Here is an 18,220-nt window from a genome sequence, read left to right as displayed (position 1 = left end):
GACATTTTCTCTTTACAGAATTGTCAAGGATTTTGACATAACATTAACCATTCAGTGAAGGAAAAAAGTTCCTATTTGGTACCCTCAGAATATCTGTTCAAGACACTTTACAGAATGATTGAAATGAAGGTGAATTTTATTTAAATAAATTGTGGATCATATTGAGCATATAGTTATTCAGATTAACCAGCATATACCTTTGTTGGTAACTGACTTGACATAAAAAGCTTCTTGTTGTTGTGTGCCTTCAAGTCATTTCTGACTTATGGCAACCCTATGGCGACCCTATTATGGGATTTTCTTGGCAAGATTTGTTCAGAGAAGATTTGCCATTGACTGCCTCTGGGGCTTAGAGCATGTGAAGCTCTTCCTTATTTCTTGCCATGTTCTTTGTGACTATCAGTAATTTGCTGAACCTTGACTCCCCTTTTGTATTATGGACTAAGTACTTTACCAGTAGTAACTAGGTCTTAATTATCTTCTGTGTGACCTGGCAAATGATATGCTTATTTGCTCCTAATGATGATGCACTAGCTAAAAAGGACATGTGCCTTCTCTCTATTTCTTGAGACAACATTATAGCTGATTCCACTTCTTTGTTTTATGTTAGTGGAACTGAACTGAAATTTAGCTTTTTAGATAATTTATCATACCAGCAAGTGCAAGTTTTTTTAGCAGATAGTAGAAATTTTGCAGAACCTGCTCTGGATGATGAACAGTAACCTATAGTGCGATGAAATTCAATAGTTTTTGCTTTAAAATGCATTTTTATAATGCAACAAGTTCCTTCCTAGGCACTCCATATGTACTTATTCAGAAAGGTGTGTATCAATTCTACTGCAGACCTTGTGGGCCTCTTAGCTGTTGTCACAGAACTGTCAACAATGAAATTGTCTTCTTAAATCTATTCATAGAAAGCAAATGCTAGAAATTAGTTAAGACAAACTTCAGAAAGCATTCATGTCTTGGTAAATATGCTTAGTGCTGAAGAGACAGGACAATATGGAGAAAATTGTGCAAATATTAATTGAGGCAGCATGGAACTCATTATTCACCTGCCGGATGCCATCTGGATTTTCATGGTCCAGCAGACACTGGGTGGGTGGGGGGAATTAAGTAGGGGACAGGATTCTTGCATAGAAAGTGGATGGATCCATGGAGTTCAAGGGTTTCTTTCAAATTATAGAACAATAGACATAAAGGAAAGCTATGCAAGAAATGACTACAGATTACCATTAGTCAAGTATAATTTGCTATAGTAGCATGTCACCATCTGGTAAACTAATGATCTGAGAGTGGGCAACCATGAAGCATTAGGGTGCCATGCTGGCCTCCAGGGAATCTTTGAGAGGCACCCCTACTATTCCCCCCAGAGGTGAATCTTTCCCCTCATTATGTTGATCAGCAGCACTTAGAGGATATTTTGCCATGGGGGGGGCAGTTTTAGCGGCAGGAGAAGCTTTATTTCCCCCAATAGATAGTGGCCCAGGACTTTATCATATGTGGGTTTTAAACTACAGTCTTAGCAAGAGAATAACATATTTGGCAATATCTATTGCACTATGTTGCCTTCACCATTTTGCTGCTGTGTCTCTGAAGCATTGTTAGAGCACATATTTTCATTGAGCTAATTGTGTGGCCACCTCACTACTTCACAGGTGTGCTAAGTTGCTCCTGCAATGGCACAAAATTCATGCTATTTAAGAGATTGGGATAATAAAAGCTCCAAAACTGTTTTGTTTCCATTCTCTTTGAATAACATGATTGTGGCAAGATTGAAGTGAGACCAAGCCTTGTGTGATAAAATCCCCAGAGATTAATTTGAGGGACATGGATTTGCCACTGCTTCATATCTTTTCCTTATAATACCACAATTTAATAGGTGAAATATCTTCATTGGACTTTCATAAATGGGTTTCACCTAAATTTTGACTCCCAAATTATGAGACGGGGTAGGCCAATACCCAGCGTGACAGTTATGTGTCACACATTGTGTTCTGCTACTAGATGTTATTGAGAGTGGTTCCATAATATTCTATAAGGCATTATATGTCAGCAGTTATCTTGCTGTTGCCCCTGCCTCATTCATTGGCTTGTATAATTCAGATATCATCATCTTTTACTCGTAACACCTCCTTCTTTTTCCCTCACTTTCTTCTGTCTTTCTTTTTCTTACTGTGAAAAATCAGCCAAGGAGGAAAAAATACCTGCACTATGCCATTTCACTGCTAGCCATCCATGTGCAAATATCCAGAGAGAGGGAGAGAAAGAAAGAAAGAAAGCAACATGCAGTGGCAGCAGTTCTGTATCTCTTGTAGCATCCACTTGCTCTCTACAACAAAATTCTGATAGTTGAGACTGCTTGTGAGAGCAAGCAGTTCTGTTCTCTTCCTTTCTGTTTTTGCACCATGGATTTCTAAAATGCATTATTGCAAAATACAGGTACATTGGGCTTAAAAAGCAGAAAAACAGTGCACATCTTGTGAGATGCTTCTTGACAGACATGGCACAAGGTAATTTCTTCAGAGCACAATGGTTTTGAGTGTGTCTACAGTAGACTATTACAATGTAGAGCAGTCTGATACCACCTTCATTGCTATGGTTACATCCTAAGGAATGGATTTCTTCACCCTAAGGAATGGATTTTTAAAAAATCTGAAAAAAGGATTTTTAGTTTGGTGAGATTTTAAGAAATTTCTGTTAGGAAGCTCTGATGGACTGAACTACAGCACTAGATCTCTATAATAAGGAAGTAAAAAAACCAACAACCACAAAACCCCAGGATGCCATAGGATGGAGCTATGGCAGTTAAAGTGGTATCAAGCTGGTATAACTATGTGGTGTGGATACATTCAGTTTGTTTGTTTGATTATTTCATGCTTGTTGATTGCCATTATGTTGACTTCAGGGTTGGCTGCACAGTTTGGATCCTGGCAGACCAGACAAAGATCTAGTGGATCCAGCCCAATCCCAGGATAAACAACCTTTACTTTGGGTCAGTTTGACCCCTGGTTTACCTGCCTGTTTAAATGGCCCACTACACTTCTCACATTGCCATGCCATTTCTCCTACTGAGAAGCCCGCTGTAGCAACATCAGACACAGTAACGGAGTGCAGCCCATTTCCACATCAGGTGATGGAGTGACGGCATGGCAAGGTAAGGAGCATGTGCTCTTCCTCTTTTCCTACAGCCTACAACTACTCCTACTCCAGGCTGGAGTGGGGATTTTTCACCCACCTGTCCCTATGCTGACTTGGAGAGCAACCTGGGTGAACACCTGGGCCAGGATAGCATGGACCAAGCCCATGCTATCCTGGCCTATCTGCTCAGCTCCTTTGCCTTATGGTGATACTATAAATAAAAGTCCTCCAAGTCACCCTATCTACAAACAAACAAACAAACCTCATTTATATTCCGCTTTACCGCCTAAGCAGTGTCTAAGCAGTTTACAACTGTAAGTTAATTTGCCCCCAACTCATTTGGGTACTCATTTTAGCGACCTCAGAAGGATGCAAGCCTGAATCAAGCTTGAGCCCTTTTGCTGGTCTTGAACTCGCAACTTTGTGGTTTTGAGTGAGTGGCTGCAGTGCAGGCATTTAACCACTGCGCCACCAGGGCTCCTTCTCAGCAGACTCAGGGCCATAGCTTTCATGATTTACAGTGCACCCAGGTGATACGTGGGCACGCCATACATGGCTTCCACCATATGCTGGAAGCCTGCACTGGAAGAAGCCTCAGCACGCCCGGAAGAAGTAATTACTTCTAATTGGCTCCAGCATAAACATTTTTTCTTTACAGGGGGGGTCTGGAACGGATCCCCTGCATAAAAAAAGGGTGCACTGTAAATCTGTCAGTCTGGAATGTACTTTTCCTCTCTTCATACTACCTTTTACTTTACTAAGCATTAAAGTACAACAGTCTCCATTTATCATCTTAGCTTCTAGGGAGAGTTAAGTCTTAATTTGCTTTAGAACTCATTTATTGATCTTTTTAGCAAACCACAGTATCTGTGGAACTCGTATCTAGCACTCTATTTCCAGTGAGATTATTTTCTTCCTATCAACTTGCTTCATTGTCTAGCTTTCACAACAATACATAGAAATTGGAAATACAATGGCATGACCAATCCTAACTTTAGTATTCAGTTATATATCTTGACAGTTTAGGAACTTCATAGCTGGCCATCCAAGCCCTATTCTTCTGATTTCTTGACTGCAATCTCAATTCTGATTAATGATTCAGCCAAGCTGTAGAAAATCTTGCACTAGTTCTATGTCTTCACCATTTACTTTAAAGTTGTTTAAGTAATCTTTTGTCATTGTTTTTGTCTTCTTAATGTTCAGTTGTAAATCTGCCTTGGTACTTAACTTCCTTGACATTTTAAAGTAATTGTTCCAAGCTATTTTCTGCAATTGGCATGGTATCTTAAATTGTTTATGTTCCTTCCTCCAATTTTTTTGCCTCCTTCCAAAGAATCTAATCATGTGAAGTTGAAGGCATTCACGGCAGGCATCCATAGTTTTTTGTGGGTTTTTCAGGCTATCTGGCCATATTCTGGAAGTGTTTATTCCTGACATTTCACCAGCATCTGTGGCTGGCATCTTCAGAGAATGCTGGCATGGAACTGAGTGGGGTATATATACTGTGTGACCCTTGGTTGAGAGGAAGTGATTTACATGTTAATCTGTGTGTTGGTCTATTGTTGAATGGCAAGGCTTCAGGGTGTCTATGTAATTAGTGATCCATCGTCTACTGGGAAAACCCCTGACCCTGGGTGGTTTTCATTTGCACTTGCTGGGTCTTGATTTTGGTGTTTTTCAGGATTGATAGCCAAACTTTGTTTACTTTAAGGGCCTGTTGAAGCTGTCTAGATATTTGTGGATTTCAATGGCGCCCCTGTGCATTCTGACCTGATAGTTGTTCACATAGTCCAGAATTTCAGTATTTTGAAACAGCATTTTATGGTTTATAATGTGTTCTGCTACTGCTGATTTTTCTGGCTGACCCAGTCTGCAGTGTCTCTCATGTTCTTTGATTCGTGCTTGAACACTGTTTAGTAGTGTGATGTAGACTTGTCCGTAGCTGCATATGCCTTAAACTCCTGCGTACTGGGTCTCTCCTGTCCTTTGCTGGATTTTCTTGGTCAGTTTGTACATCATTTGGAGGTTGTGCTTCCTCATCAGTTTCCCTGTTCTATCTGTGACTCCTTTGAGGTATGGTAAAAAAAATACCTTCCCTTTTGGTGGTTGTTTTTCTTCACTCCTATGGGTTTTTCTGGGTCTGAGCTGAAGTAACCAGCCTAATCATTCTTACCATAAATTGTGTTCATTGTACAAATTAAACAGATAGGGTGATAAAATGCACCCTTACCAGGCCTGCTTGCCAACTGGAAACTATCCCATTTGTCTGTATTCTGCCTTGAGTGTAGCCTCTTGTCCTGAGTACAGGTTAAATATCAGGATAATTTCTTTAAAAGCGATCAACAGTTCTTCATCACAATCAAAGACTTTGCTGTGATCCATAAAGCACTGGCTGAATTTCTTCTCAAATTCTTTGGTGTGCTCCATTATCCAACAAGTGCCAACAATGGGATGTCGTTCCTAAGGACCTACGTGTAGGGAGCCCTTTGCAAACTATGGTGCGTTACAGAGCGCCGAAAAGCAGTGCTCTCCCTGCGCCATCATTAGCTGCGCCGAGAAGCTCCAGCGGCCAGACTGCGAGGCTTCCCGGCACAGCTGAAAAGAAGCACCAAAATGGCACTTCTTCTTCTGCCCCGGATGTGACGCCACGAGGCGCGCACTTGCAGCGTCATATCCAAGGTGCAACATGCGGACGCTATGCGTCCGGCACGTAATAATGGCAGCGCCCATGTATATAGGGTGCTGCCATTATTATGCCCCTGTCATGTGCTAGGGGCGAGGCCGGTGTGGACGCTAGGTCCTCGGCCAACCCCTAGCACGTGACGGGGCACCAGAAGGGCCCATCTGTAATGCGCCAGAGTACCATGTAGAGCTCATGGGTTCTAGTCATGCTGACTGATTCTGCAGTAGCCAACATTCCTTTTAAGTTTTCTTCAGTTAAACTCCTGGACTCCTGTCTGTCACTGGCTTCCACTCCACCATAAGCATCTGAAGAAGTAGAATAAAGTCTACAAAAGCTCATGCTGCAAACTTCTTTCTTTCTTTTTCAGTTAGTCTCAAAGATGCTACAAAATCTCTATCCATTATCCAATGCATTTTGGTTATATGTTTTTTAAAAAAGTTTCTTGCTGCTGTATAAAGGAATAGGATGGCTGGAACTAGCCGTAGATGAAATTGATGCTGCAAAAGATTTAAAACTGGAGAATGATGCTTCCTGTCTCCTTGGGGCAACACCAAACCAGTAGAAGACAGCATTGGAGGGAAACACATGGGTCTAATGTCTGTACTGGTTTGTTTAGGTAAAGTATAGTTTAGGGTTGAGTCAAAACCATCTTGATTGAAACATGCATGGGGTGAGACATCTGCTTCCTTCCTGCCCTCCTAAATGGCTACTTTCTTCAGAGTTAACAAAGGTACTCCTTTTGTGGCCAGTCATTCACCATCTACTCAGTTCTGTTTGACATGATTGATCAAATCAATTCCATACATTCCTGAATTCTTTTTAAAAGCAGTACCAAAATCATGTGAAGAAACTGAGAAAGTATATGGGAGTCACAATCTGAACACAAATTATAACACCATAAAACCTTGTCTCTTAGAAAATGAACATGAATGCCGAAAGCTAAAAATGTGTAAACACTTCCATTAAAAAAAAGAAGAAGCTCTTAGCTAGTAATATTGCTGTGCTGGAAGCCATTTTCTTTCTTGTTCATACTTGCCTTCACTGAAAACTGCACTGGGATGCAATTGCTGAAGACAAGAAGGGAATAATTGCAAAGGAATTAACCTCTGACATTTCCCCCCTAAGAATAGCTTTGAAAAATCCACTCATCAGCAGGTTACCTGTTTACCTGGATGCAGCATAAATACCTCTCTGCCTCACCTATTGAAAGTCAAGCATTTGGAAGTTAACCATGCCCTTCCTCAAATATATGTTTATTCTAATAAATGCATTTTACTTTTAATTGAGGAATTATTAATAGTAATACAATATTTACTAATAGGCTGTTCAGTATAAAATTGAATTTGGGGGGGGGGGTCAAAACAGAATAGCACTTTTGGAACTGTAAATGTTAAAATGGTTTTAAAATATATTTGTACAAATTACAAGAATAAAATTGAGGCCCTTTGGAATGTGGAGGATTTGGGCATCACCCTAGGGCTCAGTTTCCATTAAACTCAAATGGATTTAATTTCTGACTAAACCTTGTTAGGATTTCTAAGTACATCACTTTTTCAAGAGTGTGGCAAAGGTGGAGTGTCCCTTATCCAAAATGTTTGGGACAAGACATGTTTGGAATACCTGTATGTACATAATGTACATAATGAGATATCTTGGAGTTGGGACTCAAGGCTAAATACAAAATTCATATGCACCTCATACACATAGCCTGAAGGTAAAATTACACAATTATTTGTAATAATTTTGTGCATGAAACAAAGGTTGTTTACACTGAATCATCAGGAAGCAAAAGTGTCACTGTTTCAGCCACCTGTGAAAAAAGTTGGGTTTTTTGGAGTATTTTGGATTTTAGAACTCCAGGTAAGGAAGACTCAATCTGTAGAAACTTCCTAAGAGTGTCAGAACTGGCTTCAGATCTTGGGGGAGCCTTAGATGGAAGTCTCTTTGTTCCCCTTGTCTGTTCAGCCTCCTCTTTTCCTACCCTAAAGGTTTCCTCAGTTCAGGCCCCCTTCCAGGGATTGGTACCAGGTCCTGGGCAGCTTCACTCACTGCTACCTTTTCATTCCCATTCATTTTCAGCCAGTGGATCTCTTGTCAGAGGAGGTGCTGAGCCAGCAGCTTGGTGTTGCTCCTGACAAAAGGGAGAAACTGGGAAGAACTCTCAATCCTTCTTTGATGGAGTGGAGAGCAGTACAGCCAGTGCTATATACAGTACTGTACTTATATATACATAGTATATATACATATACATGCGCACGCGGACACACACACACACACACACACACACATATATATATATATATATATATAGAGAGAGAGAGAGAGAGAGAGAGAGAGGTGTACATACATTATATATACACCTGGAATATTGTGTCCAGTTCTGGACACTACAATTTAAAAAGGATGTTGAGAAACTGGAGCGTGTCCAAAGGAGGGTGACCAAAATGGTGAAGGGTCTGGAAACTATGTCCTATGAGGAACGACTTAGGGAGCTCAGGGATGTTTAGCCTGGAGAAGAGAAGGTTAAGAGGTGATATGATAGCCCTGTTTAAATACTTGAAGGGATGTCATACTGAGGAGGGAGCTAGCTTGTTTTCTGTTGCTACAGAGACTAGGACCCGGAGCAATGGATGCAAGCTACAGGAAAAGAGATTCCACCTCAATATTAGGAAGAACTTCCTGACAATAAGGGCTGTTTGACAGTGGAACACACTCCCTCGGAGTGTAGTGGAGTCTCCTTCCTTAGAGGTTTTTAAACAGAGGCTGGATGGCCATTTGTCAGGGATACTTTGATTGAGATTTCCTGCATGGCAAGGGGTTGGACTGGATGGCCCTTGCGGTCTCTTCCAACTCTATGATTCTATGATTCTAAGCTACATGGTCTGGACTAGAGACTGGTATGGGCAGGGAGATGTTTTAACTACAGGAGCCACTCCAAGGCGAAGGAGTCTTTCCAAGAACCAACTTTAGATACTCTTCCCCCTCCTTCCCCAGAAACTATCTTCCCCACACAGCTTTAAGTATTCTCCCCCACCCCACACTGCTAAACCTTTCTCTCAGCCTATCCTATGAAAGAAAGCAGGAGCAGCAGTGTAGCTGCAACCAGCCACCCAAGTCTTGGTATGATTCATAAAGCTTAACCAGGGTCCCAAATTTGAAAGATCCTTTTTGGCACCACTTCTCTCTCTTCATCTGCTCTAACCCCTCACTCCAATCAGTCAGTCTGTCTCAAAATAGTGCTACTCCAAGCCACAGAAATGATGCCCTGCATCCAAGCCTCACATGTTTCCTGCCCCTACTAGTGAAAGACATGGCTAAGGGAATGAGCTCACGCTGGCAGGTGAAGAGCAGTAGACACCACAACATGAAGCAATCAGTGAGCCATCATGATGGTTTTAAGGGACCCTGAAAATAATTTTTATGCAATCTTCATCCTCACCATGGTCCTAAAGGCTGCTGGTTCCCATTGTCTTTTGTGCTCACCAATAATTTGACTGATCACCTGCCCTGCTGCCCCCCTTTCCCCTCACTGCCCCCCTGGATCTTTTCAAGGCTCCTGGGGGTATACCACCCACTTTGGGAATCACTGGTCTAAACTTTAAAGGATCTCTCTCTGGTGTCCCAAAACAGGTTTGGCATGTGAGATAGGCTCATTTAAATTCAGACTGAAACCCAGAGCAGAGCACCCCACTGACATGGGAGCCATCAGTTTACACAGATTGCTTCTAGACTGGGGCTGAGGGCACAGTAACAGTGGTAGTGGTGGGAAAGAAGAAAATTAGATGCAACATTCCCACACTTTTTTTGTTAACTAGCACTTATGTTCCTTGACACATGAATCCAGTGACAATAAGGCCAAGCCAACCAGCCAACAACCCAACAACATTCCTACAACAGACTTTGGTAGGTAGTTGGTTGGTTCTGTTTCCTCCACTGATGTCTGATGCCCTTTTCCGCCAGAAAACAGGAGATCAAAATTGATCTCTCTTGCAGAATAGCTGAAATGATTCTTCATTCATTGTTGGAATGGGGAAAGCCCCATTGTCACTAGTGGTCACACGTGCACACGGCCACACTAGCAGATATATGTACATTGCACCACTATTAGGGAGAACAAGACTTGAGATCCTGTGGGGGTTTTTTTAATCCAGGGGGTGGGGTGGGGTTGGAATGGATTCCCGATGATACAGAGGTTTGACTGTATAGTGGTAATGTTTGTGTTGTTCCCATTAGTTTTAATTTGCATTATAAGACTGCATATCCATGTTCACTTTCTGTGGTTTTGCCTAGGTTGATTATATTTTACAGCCTGAATTTTGAGATGCATTGAAGTTGTATGGTGGTGGAATGCAAAGCAGTAAAGATCATGTTGTCTGTTACTGCATTTACCTGTTACTGTTTCCTAACAATCTAAATATGAGGCACTGTTAAATGGGCATAGTATAACTTGTTTCATGCTTGTAAACTCTGAAGTAGAAGAGATAATTGCTGGAGGAGACATCACATCTTTCTAGACAAGCACAGGATACTGCAGGGTTTGCTCAGTTGTGATGAAGGATGTGGACTTCTTTAGAACATATCTCTTTTGTGGAGGGATAGTATCCTGTCAAACAGTAGAATTAAAATGCTCAAAACCTGAGCTTGACCTCCAGCCCTCATGTTGATTGTGATTGTGCATAGCTGTACATGTCTTGGGTGCTCTATTGGATAGTACACATGATAATTCCCTGGATTTTTCCAATATCAGTGGGACAACTTTCAAAAGTGTTTATGTAATTCTGTCTCTGAGGTTATAGGAGTGTCCCACATAGTCCTTTAAAAAGCAAGCAAAATAATGCAGAACATCAGTAGGGTTTCTCCTTCATTGTCAGCACTGCCCTGCTGTTTTCGGGTCTTTGCTTTCTTTTCAAAGTATTGTTTTATTTTAAAGCTGTTCTCTCCTTCTTTGTAGTAGTAGAGTTATCCTTTCTACAGAAAAAAAAACCCTATCCATTTGCAGCCAAGCAATTCCTGTTCCGTGGTAGCAAAGCTACTCTTCCCATTGATTCCATGGGGACATGAAAATGGAACCTTACTGGCTAGCACAACTAAAGTAGTGTCTGTAAAGTGCTGTCTGGTGTGAGGAAAAGTGCTGTCCTCACACCACTCCTTCAGCCTCTTAGCCAATGTTAATACTCTAGATGCTTATGTGGGTGGCAAAAAATGGATCACAAGGTTCAACTGTTGAAAAGTGCTAGTATGGAGTTTTAAGTCTTGACTGTTTCTTGCTAATGATGTCTGTGAATTCCCTTAATGATATTCAAGTACAATAGAAAATCTAAGTGCTCCATAGAAATTCCACTGGGGAGGCAAAGCTCTGACAGTAGTTGTTCCTGTAACCATATAGGCAATGAGGCCTTTAGATGCTAGTGCAAAGCCAGTCTGCAGTTAACTTAAATTGCCTTTGTCTTTTTCTTTTCAGCTGATATTATCTCTACGGTAGAATTCAACCACACAGGAGAATTACTAGCGACAGGGGACAAGGGGGGTCGCGTTGTAATATTTCAACGTGAGCAGGAGGTAAGTGCTGGTGAATGCAAAAATGCCCATTTTTATCCTTTTAAAAGACGCTTCCTGCTGCTTCCTAATCTTTGTGTGTCACTCTTCACCCTGCTTCTCTCCTTGCAAACTAAAAATTGCAAAAAAGGCCATTAACATCAATAGGCCAGTTTCTATCTCCAAAAGCACCCCACAAATGTCGTTTTTTTTCTGCATCCTTTTGCTTCCTTTAACAGTTATTGCAGGCTCAGAATCCAATGTAACCGAAATACTGCTGAAGCATCATAAATTCAGAGAAAACCAACTGCTTTATATTTGCTCAGCCAAATAGTATTTTTTAAAGTCTGGTTAGTTTCATCTTTAGCAGGGCTTCCTTGCCTCAGATTGGCTTGGCTTTGCATAGATTTTATTATGGGATATACTGATGCAGAGCACTAGTGGCGATGGTCTTGATTTATGCCAGTTTGTTAAAAAGAAAAGTTTTACAAAAAGGCTAAGCCTTTACGTATTATCATCATATTTGGAGTGTAGTATATAATTATAATTTCTTTCTGTTAGTACAGTTGCCCACAAATCATATATTTTTCTTAATTCTTAAAAATATATATTTATATACAACAGTGGAAAAAATACATCCTGTTTGCTGTCAGAGCATTTAAGGGCTGGCTCATACACAGCTTGGACATATAGGTGGTATACTCATGTGTCCATGCCTGCCATATGTACACTTTTAATATGCATACGCAAAGTACAATCTTGCACTGACAACAAGGCACAGACAGAGAAGAACCAGTAGCACACAGAGTCTGGTTCTCATATAATATTATCCCAGGCTACTATATTTGAAAAGCAAAAAGTTTACCAACTGGCTATTTGAAACCATTGATTGAGATGAACAAATTTCATTTAAGCACCCCTTACTATATTAGCTGTGGATAAATGCAATGTTCCTAATCATCATTGTATTAAATAACAACAGTTGAGCCTCTTTCTTTCTTTTCTTCTTTCTTTCTTTCTTTCCCTTCTTCCCCTTTCCCAGTTCTTTCTGACAGCCACCTTACCTTCTTCACCAAGCGCCTTTTCCCTTCATCTGCCTCTCTTGGCTAGTTCATCTTCCCCTCTATCACATCTGCACAGCAGAAATAATCCAAGTTGACAGAACTTTAACTGCCATAGCTCAATGCTATGGAATTCTGGGAACTGTCATTTTGGGAGACATTTAGCCTTTTCTGTCAGAGAGCTCTGGTGTCATAACAAACTTCAGATCCCAGAATTCCATTCAACTGAACCATGCTGTTTAAAATGGTGTCGACCTGGATTTTCTGTTGTGCAGATGTAGCCACAGTCTCTTTCTTCTCCTCTCAATACTGGCTGGGGCATCCTCCTTCCCTACTCTAAATGGAGCTGGTGTGAAGGCAGTGAGGAAGTGGGGGGGGGGGTGGCAGTTGCAGTTAGCAGAAGGCAAAGCAACAGTGGATATTTTAAAAATCCCCAGATATTTTAAAATCAACCTGGACAGATTTTTCACATTTGAAAAAAGAAGATATTTCTGGGGGTAAGGACAGCATAGGTCATGACACTGGCTGCCAGTTTTGATTCCAGGCACAGTTCAAAGTGCTGGTTTGGACTTAAAAGCCCTATATGGCTTAGGTCCTGGTTATTTTGGAGATATGTATCTGGCTCTGAGATCTTCAGGAGAGGCCCTTCTCTAAGTCCCAACACCATCACCAATATGGTTGGTGGGGACACGAGACAGAACCTTCGCAGTGGCTGTCCTAGACTCTGAAACCCCCTTTCCCAGGAGTAACAGAATGACCCCCTTCTGGTGTCCTTCTGCCAACAGGCTAAGACCTTCCTCTACAGACAGATGTTTCAAAACAGAAGTCTTTAAACAACTGGCTGGGAGTCTAGTCTACAGTCGTCCCTTCCTTATGTGTGGGATCTGTTCCAGACCCCCCTCGCCTTGTGTAAGAGAAAAAATGTGATACGTGCCCGCGGCTGTGCAGCAGTGGTGCGCGGGGCACACACCACAGTGTGCCATTGTTTTTCTTCTGGTGCACAGATCCCTTCCTTCTGGCGCGGCTTCCAGTGTATGCTGGAAGCCGCATAAAACATGCCCGCATATGACGCGGGAGCACTGTAGTTTTATAATATGTGTCTGTGAAACATTGATGCTTTTTACCTTGATTATCTCAGGGATCATTCTAAATACAGGAAGATAGGAAAGTGCCTTATACTGAGTCCTAATACAGTATCACCTGGCAGTGGCCCTCGAGGGTTCCAGTCCACACACCACTTTATCTGCCAGGGCTACATTCTACAGAATGCTGGAATTTGTAGTTTTGTGAAGCAAAGAAGGCTAGTGACTTGTAAAACTACAATCACAGAGTTCCATAGGATGGAGCTACTTCTAAGTTGTGTCAAATCACATTATTTGTACAGTGTAGAAAATGAATTGGTTGTTTTCTTTCTTTCAAACATCCTTCACTCTTATTATTCTATTGTGGTGGCTAAACTTATGTGGCGAGGGAGCTGTTGAGGCAGGCTATCTGCATCCCCCCCCTTTTTTTTCTGTTTTGCTCTTCAAACATGCTCAGCAGGGCATCACTAGTGGGTGCAGGTTATGTGGACTACACTAGGTTACACCCTAAGGGGGGGGGGTTTGACACCACTGCTCCAAAATCGGCCTTTTGACCGAAATGAGCTGTAGCGTTAATCGTGTCTCTTAAAATGCTGGAGAGTGTGGTGATTAAGACAAGCCCAGTGAGGTGGGGCAGGGGGAGGTCACTTTTTTATAAAAATGTAAAAAATATTTTAAATATTTTAAAAAATCTTTTAAAACTTTTTTAAAGACATAACGTCTTACCAAATTTTCACTTTAACCACATTAAACTACAGTGCGCCGCACCATACGGGGGCGCACCATACGCAGCCTTGAGCATACGCGCTCAAGCCGCGGGGGCGCGCACGGGGTGGAAGGAGCGGCGCGTCTCATTCAATTGAATGGCGGCTCGCCCGTTGCGCCCCGCGCGTGCCTGCACCACCATGCCGCCGCAACGAGCCCCATTGTTTCCAATGGGGCTCGAGCATAGGCGGAATTCGCCTTAGTGCGGATCAGGGATGGATCCCCCGCGTAAGCGAGGACGCACTGTATATTCAGTAAATACATTTAGGAGGTGTGAGTATGATATTGTAATTTAAGGTATAATATAATTTTTCTGGGTTGTTTATGTCACAATTATTACCATTATATTTGGATTATCAATTTATGAGTAACATTAGCACAAAAGACATTACTAAAGATTCTGGGACTCTAATAGCACAAGTTTGAAAAACAAGAATTTAAAAAACCAAAACAATTACACATTAAAAAATAAAATGTTTAAAACTATATACAAACCTTCACTGGAATTAGTTTTTGTGGGCTTTTTCGGGCTATGGTGCCATAGAAGAGTTTCTTTCTGACGTTGTGCCAGCATCTGTGGCTGGCATCTTCAGAAATGCTTGCCTGGAAAGGACTTGGTATATATATTGTGTTGACCTGGAAAGGCAGGAGTGATTGCATGTGTATTGTTTTGTTGCTAATGGCAGACCTCGGGTGGCAGGGTCTGCAAAAGAGGATTGTGTCTGCTTGATAGTGCTCATTGTCGCTAGGAGATTTCTCATTGTGCATTTGTTGAGTCTTTGTCTTGCTATCTTTCAGGACTGGTAGCCAAACCTGTTTACTTTAAGGGTTTCCTCTTTCTTGTTGAATTGTCCAGGTGTTGTGTGGATTTCAGTGGCTTCCTGTAGCCATTGAAATCCACTAACACCTGGACAATTTCAACAGAAAAGAGAACCCTTAAAGTAAACAAGGTTTGGCTACCAGTCCTAAAGAGTAAGATCAAGACTCAACAAATGCAAATGAGAAATCTCCAGCAGACAATGAGCACTATCAAGCAGACACTAATTCTCTTTTGCAGACCCTCCCACCGAGGCCTGCCATTAGCAACAAAACAATACACATGCAAATCACTCCGGCCTTTCCAGGTCACACAATTATATACCCAAGTTCCTTTCCAGGCAAGCATTTCTGAAGATTGCCAGCCACAGATGCTGGCGCAAGGTCAGGAAGAAAGTCTTCTAGAACAGGCCACATAGCCCGAAAAACCCACAAAAAACTATGGATGCCAGCTATGAAAGCCTTCAACTTCACTTCACTGGAATTGCACAGCACTAAAAGTCCAATCCTTATTAATTTAAAAAGCATGTGATGCACAAAAATGTTTTCCCTGCTGCTCAAAGAAGAGCAGGGTTGGGGCCATCCTGGCCTCTCTGGGAACAGCCACCTATAAAAGGCCCCTTTTCTTTGTTTGCACCAAACAAAACTGAGCAGGTGATGATCTCAGTGTTCTAGCAAGCTTGTAAAGGGAGATTGTTATTGTTGTGTGCCTTCAAGTCATTTCTGACTTATTGCCACCCAAGGAGACCCTGTATTGGCAAGATTTGTTCAGAGTTTGCCATTGTCTTCCCCTGAGGTTGAGAGCATGGTGACTTTCCCAAGTGGGTTTCATAGCCAAGCAGGAAATTGAACCTGGTCTCTAGAGTCATAGGCCAACACCCAACCATTATGCCATGCTGGCTCAAATAACGGAAGCCCAGTCCTCAGATACTCTGTTCTCAATCATATAGGGCTTTACAGGTCAAAACAAACACTTTGCCAGCAACAAGGGAGTTGTTGTGTTCCCTGTGACCAGCTCCAGTTAACAACCCGACTGCAGCTCTTTGGCCGCTGAATTTCTGAGCACTTTTCAAAGGCAGGATCACCTACAGTAGAATTCCATCTACCCATGTCAAGCTTTACTGCATTGCTTACTGCAGACCCACTGCTGCAACCTAACACTGAAAGTCTGGTTTTTTTCCCAGCCCTCATTCACCCCTCCCTCCTCCAATACCAATGCTGCAAAAACAAAAAACTTCCTGCTAGGAGGGGCTTGGCTGAGCTTCTGTAAAAGACTTAATAAAAGGAGCTTATTTATCGCGGCTTTGTTAACCGAGTTATGCCTGTAATGTGAAAATTAAACACAATTAAATAACCATCACATTAAACACCATTAATTTTTTTAAAGTATAAAAGCATGTAAAAACATAACAATAAGTTTCAAATGCAGTGCATGCCCCACCAAAAGGCTCCCTGCCACCAATGAATCATTAAATCCTGTTTGAATAAAAGGTCTTTGTCTTGCCAGAGAAAAGAGTGCAGAGAAAGAGCCAGCCTAGCCTCCGTGAAAGGCATTTTGTACAGCCACATTAAGTATCAAAAATTGAAGCCCCATGCTTCCTGTTATACGCTTTCCCTATGTATGAATTCTCATCTCCAATTTTATGGGGTTCAGTACAAGAAGCTGGCATTATCTTCAGTCTTCTGTCTTTACTGCCTACTTTCAAAGGGATCTTGTAGGCTGCACCCTTGATGCTAACTGAGGCTACTGCCACACTGCAGAAATAAAGCAGTTGACACTGCATTAATTTCATGGTTCAATGCTTTGGATTTCTAGTTTGTTTGTGGCACTCTGACAGGGAAGCTAAAAATCTCACAAAACTACAAATCTCAGAATTACATAGTATTGAGCAATGGAAGTTAAAGTGGTGTCAGACAGCTTTAATTGTGCAGTGTGGCAGCAGGCCTGAGAGAAAGAAGTTTGAAATATAAGCTTTTGTAGACTGGGTCTGCTCATGAAATGTACAAATGTTTTTTCTTTTTTTCTCAGGCTCATATGTGCTACAAGATCCCTTGCATACTGATCCAGATTCAGAGGCTATGTCTTTGGAATGAATACTGCCTTGTTAGTAGTATAGCTCATTTTGCAAGTGTAAAACAGATTCCCTAGTATTAGTGGGATCCCAGTTCATGAACAATCCTAAGTGGACTTAGAACAAGGGTAACAATTGTGTTGGCTTGAACTGCATTTCTAACATTTCTCACCATTAGTGCATGTGCTTGCTAGGGCTGTTGAATGTACCAAAGTGCCACACAATTTTCTCCGTGCTTTAGAAAGAAGCTCCCCTCTGTATCGACCCTACTCACCTATTCACTATGCATATATATAGGATAATATGTTTCTTACCAAAACAGAGTTATTGGGGAGGATTTTAAAATTGTTTCAATGAACTTTGAAAGTTTCCAGAAGTGAAGTATTACTGGTGATTATGTGAAGTGCTTTCAAACACTACCGTGCTGCTTCAATACTCTCATTTGCAGCATTGTTGAAAATATCCTATTATGCAAGCCCAAACTCACTCCTGGAACCTTCTTCCCCTGCGAACAAGAGCCATCACTTCTTTAACCTGCTTCAAAATGGAGTTGAAGACCATCCTGTTCAGAGAAGCTTTCCAGGCATTGCAAACTGTCACTTGCTATTGATGTTTTTTGTTGCCTGTTTTATTGAATTCATTTTCCAGTATTGCTATGTATTATTTATTGTTATGTGTTTATCCACTAGTGAGGCAGGCTAACTCCAACAGGCTCCCTGGAAGAAGATTAACCATCCATTATGAAAGCCAAGCCCTCCCTCCCCAGTCCATCTCCCTTGGTCCAGGCCTCGGGGTAGAGCAGAACGCTTGACCTATTACCCTTTCCCTCCATCACTCGCTTCTCCTTTTGTGTCAGTCTTTTTAGATTGTAGCCTGAGGGGAGGAACCGCCATTAAAAGATTGTATGTACAGCACTGTGTAAATTTACAGCGCTTTATAAATAAATGTTAATAATAATAATAATAATAATACTAATAAATAATAATAATAAGAGTCCCTGTGGTATTTCAGACATGGAAGAAAGTAGAGGAGATTGGCTGTGGCCATTGCAGTCGTACCTCACGA

The 18,220-nt window shown here is 41.7% G+C and overlaps 1 protein-coding gene across 2 annotated transcripts in view; it reads left to right on the top strand.

Moving 5' to 3' along the window:
• The window catches only part of PPP2R2B (protein phosphatase 2 regulatory subunit Bbeta), a 352,436-nt gene that overhangs the window by 229,364 nt on the left and 104,852 nt on the right, over positions 1–18,220 (top strand). For both annotated transcript variants that reach the window (XM_042451710.1, XM_042451711.1), the window contains exon 2: positions 11,286–11,383. In XM_042451710.1, coding sequence (XP_042307644.1) covers positions 11,286–11,383 — 98 coding nt within the window. The remainder of the gene's footprint in view (positions 1–11,285; positions 11,384–18,220) is intronic.

The sequence above is a fragment of the Sceloporus undulatus genome, chromosome 2 (assembly GCF_019175285.1).
Source record: "Sceloporus undulatus isolate JIND9_A2432 ecotype Alabama chromosome 2, SceUnd_v1.1, whole genome shotgun sequence".
Lineage (NCBI taxonomy): Eukaryota > Metazoa > Chordata > Lepidosauria > Squamata > Phrynosomatidae > Sceloporus > Sceloporus undulatus.
Note: the sequence above shows the minus strand (reverse complement) of the source record. Positions and strands in the feature narration are given on the sequence as shown.